Raw genomic sequence first — 2,885 nt, 5'->3', positions numbered from 1 at the left:
CACCCCCTTGGCAGGGGGGATGCCTGGGCACCGGTGGGGTCGGGTGGGGGCACTGGGGCTTCCCGGGCGGGGGCTACCGGCCCCCTGCCCCGTCCCTCTGACGGCACCGCGGCCCCCCGCAGCCCAGCGGTGCTCGAGTCCCGATGGAGATCGTGTTGCTGAACGCCGTGGGCTCCTCCGGCTTCCGCGGTGTCATCCACCTCCTCGACTGGTTCGAGCTGCCGGACAGCTTCGTCCTGGTGATGGAGCGTCCGGAGCTCGCGCAGGATCTCTTCGATTTCACCATCCAGAGGGGATCCTTGTCGGAGGAGGTGGCGCGGGGGCTGTTCCGGCAGGTGCTGGAGGCGGTGCGGCACTGCGACGCCTGCGGTGTCCTGCACCGGGACATCAAGGAGGAAAATATTATCATCGACCTCGCCACCGGTGAGCTGAAGCTCATCGACTTCGGCTGTGGCACTTTCCTCCAGGACGCAGCCTACACCGAATTTGCCGGTGAGCCCACACCCGGGGGGATGCTCCCAGCACTGCACGGCCCAGCCTGACCGGGCACCCGTTCCCCCTTTGGAGGTGGGGGGGTTGGAATTCATTACTCATCCTGCTACCAAGTTGGTTTTTGGCACGGGGAGGGGTCAGGGGGGGATGATGTGAAACGGGAGCCGGCTCCCAGCCGCTGCCACCCACCCTGCCCGGGGCTGGGGTGGGGGGAGCCAGCCTGACAAAAGCAAACACCCGTAGGGGTAGCAGGGGTGGGGTGTTGCAATTCCATGTGCTGGCCCCCGGTTTGGTTTGCAGGCGTGGAAGGGCTTGGGCTGCTCCACTCCCCTTGTTTGCCTTGGCTTTGTTAACATTCTTTTCTTTGGCTAAGGCAAGGGGGGAAGGAGTGGTTTTTTCCCACCTGTGGGCGTTTGGGTTTTTTTTTTCCTTTTTTTTCTTTTTCCTTTTTTTTGTTTTTTCTTTTTTTTCTTTTTTTTTCTTTTTTTTTTTTTTTAACATAACAGTCGGGCCTTCCCCGGACCCATGCTGCCCTCTTCCAGCACCAGCGACTGTTTTTTACAACCAAAAGTTTGTAAACAAGAGCCCCATGTTGGCGAGGGGTTGGCGGGTCACACCATGCATAATCCCCCACCCCACCAGTTCAGCCCCTGTGTCCCTGAGGACGCTCGGGTGAGGATCCAGGAGCGGGCAGCATCTGCCTGACGAGCTCTGCCTGTCTCCCGCAGGAACACGAGAGTACAGCCCGCCGGAGTGGGTCTGCTACCACCGCTACCACGGCCGTTCAGCAACAGTCTGGTCCCTGGGCATCCTGCTCTATGACTTGGTCTGCGGGGATGTCCCCTTCGAGCAGGATGAGGACATCGTCAGGGGACAGCTCTTCTTCCACCAGCCGATCTCCCTCGGTGGGTACCCGGCGTCGTGGCGGGCAGCGGGTTTGGGAGATGGCACTGGGGGCATGAGCATTCCCGCTCTTAGGGCTGAGGAGGAGGGTGATGTCCTGGGGTCAGCTGGGGAAGGTGGCACGTGTCCTGCCATCCTGCTCTCCTCCAAAGCAGCTCCTGGATCAGGAGGTTTGGGGGTAGCTCTGAGCACACCCAGCATGGCCCGGGCACTGCGGACGGTGGGGGAAGGTGGACAGGAGCCTTCTATGACCGGCGGTGTCTGGTTTCTCTCCCCAGAGTGCCAGCATCTCATCAGGTGGTGTTTGTCCTTGCGGCCCTCTGATAGACCATCCTTGGAGGAGATTTTCAACCACTCCTGGCTGCAAGGCGCTCACCACCCCTAGGAGATGGCAGCCACCCCACCTGCGCACTTTGGCCCGGGACCCTGGCCAGTAACAGCTCCAGGCCTCTCCTGGCCATAAGAAGCCAAGAAGACCAGGCTTCCTCACCACCGTAGCCTGATCAGGGATCATGGGGACCACGCACATCCTGTCCCGAAGCTGGGCTGGAGACCTGATCGTCCAAGTGCTGGTGGCCACCATGCAACCCAGCTCTCCTGGGCTCCATCTGAATGACCCTGTCTCATTTGCTGGTCTTGCCAGCAATTTTTTGTTTGTTTGTTTGGGGTTTTTTCTGTCACTGGTGGAGAGAGGAGACCTTATTGCAAACCATCTGGTTTTGGTGGCTCCCAAACATCTTCCTGAGCACCTGAATTCAGGATGGTGAGAGGATCGGAGACCTTATTGCAAAGAGAAGCTTCAACGGGGGAAAGACTTGGGGAGGAGGGCAGGTACTGTGGCCGAATTGCTGCCTCCTCCACTGTCACCCTGGTTGAGTGCCTTCAGCTGAGATCTGGACTGTGCTGGAGGAAATACTTGAATTTTCCTACACTGCTGCTTTTCCCAGACTCGCCTCGGTATATATTTCCTTTTCCCCTTTCAAAAGTAAAACGGGTCAGAGGACACCTGGGAGCCAAGGAGGCGATCCCTCATCTCCCGTGCCTCCACCTCGCCTGGATTTTCTGGGTTTCTTTGTTTCCCCGTGCCTGCACCACACAGCGCTCAGGGGAACAGCCCAGCACTGCCTGCACCACACGGTCAGTGCTTAGGGGAACAGCCCAGCGCAGCCTGCACCACACGGTCAGTGCTTGGGGGAACAGCGCAGCACCGCTTGCACCACACGGTCAGTGCTCAGGGGAACAGCCCAGCACTCGCTGTGCCACACAGTTCTGCATTCTGGAGCCATTGCACCGCATTCCACTCCAGGGATCGGCAAGGCCAAGCAGGCCGTTGTTGGGAACCTCACTGTCCATGTCCCTGATGACAATGTTGAGACAGTGCTGATCTTCTGACCGACTCTTAGAGACGTTTTACCTTTTTTTCTTTTTTCCCTTTTTGTTTGTATTTATTTTCATGGATTTGTATATTAAAGAGAGTTCTAGCCGCCAGG

The 2,885-nt window shown here is 58.4% G+C and overlaps 1 protein-coding gene across 1 annotated transcript; it reads left to right on the top strand.

The window, feature by feature from the left end:
• Nucleotides 1-124: 124 nt before the first annotated feature.
• LOC113485829 (serine/threonine-protein kinase pim-3-like) lies at nt 125-1,780 on the top strand. Its single transcript, XM_026859233.1, has 2 exons — nt 125-492; nt 1,221-1,780. Exons 1-2 carry the CDS (start codon nt 144-146, stop codon nt 1,778-1,780), a joined length of 909 nt encoding a protein of 302 aa, XP_026715034.1. The 5' UTR covers nt 125-143.
• Nucleotides 1,781-2,885: the final 1,105 nt, after the last annotated feature.

The sequence above is a fragment of the Athene cunicularia genome (genome assembly GCF_003259725.1).
Source record: "Athene cunicularia isolate RWA chromosome 14 unlocalized genomic scaffold, athCun1 chr14_part1, whole genome shotgun sequence".
Classification (NCBI taxonomy): domain Eukaryota; kingdom Metazoa; phylum Chordata; class Aves; order Strigiformes; family Strigidae; genus Athene; species Athene cunicularia.
The sequence above is the reverse complement of the archived record's forward strand: the minus strand, read 5'-3'. Positions and strand labels throughout refer to the sequence as shown.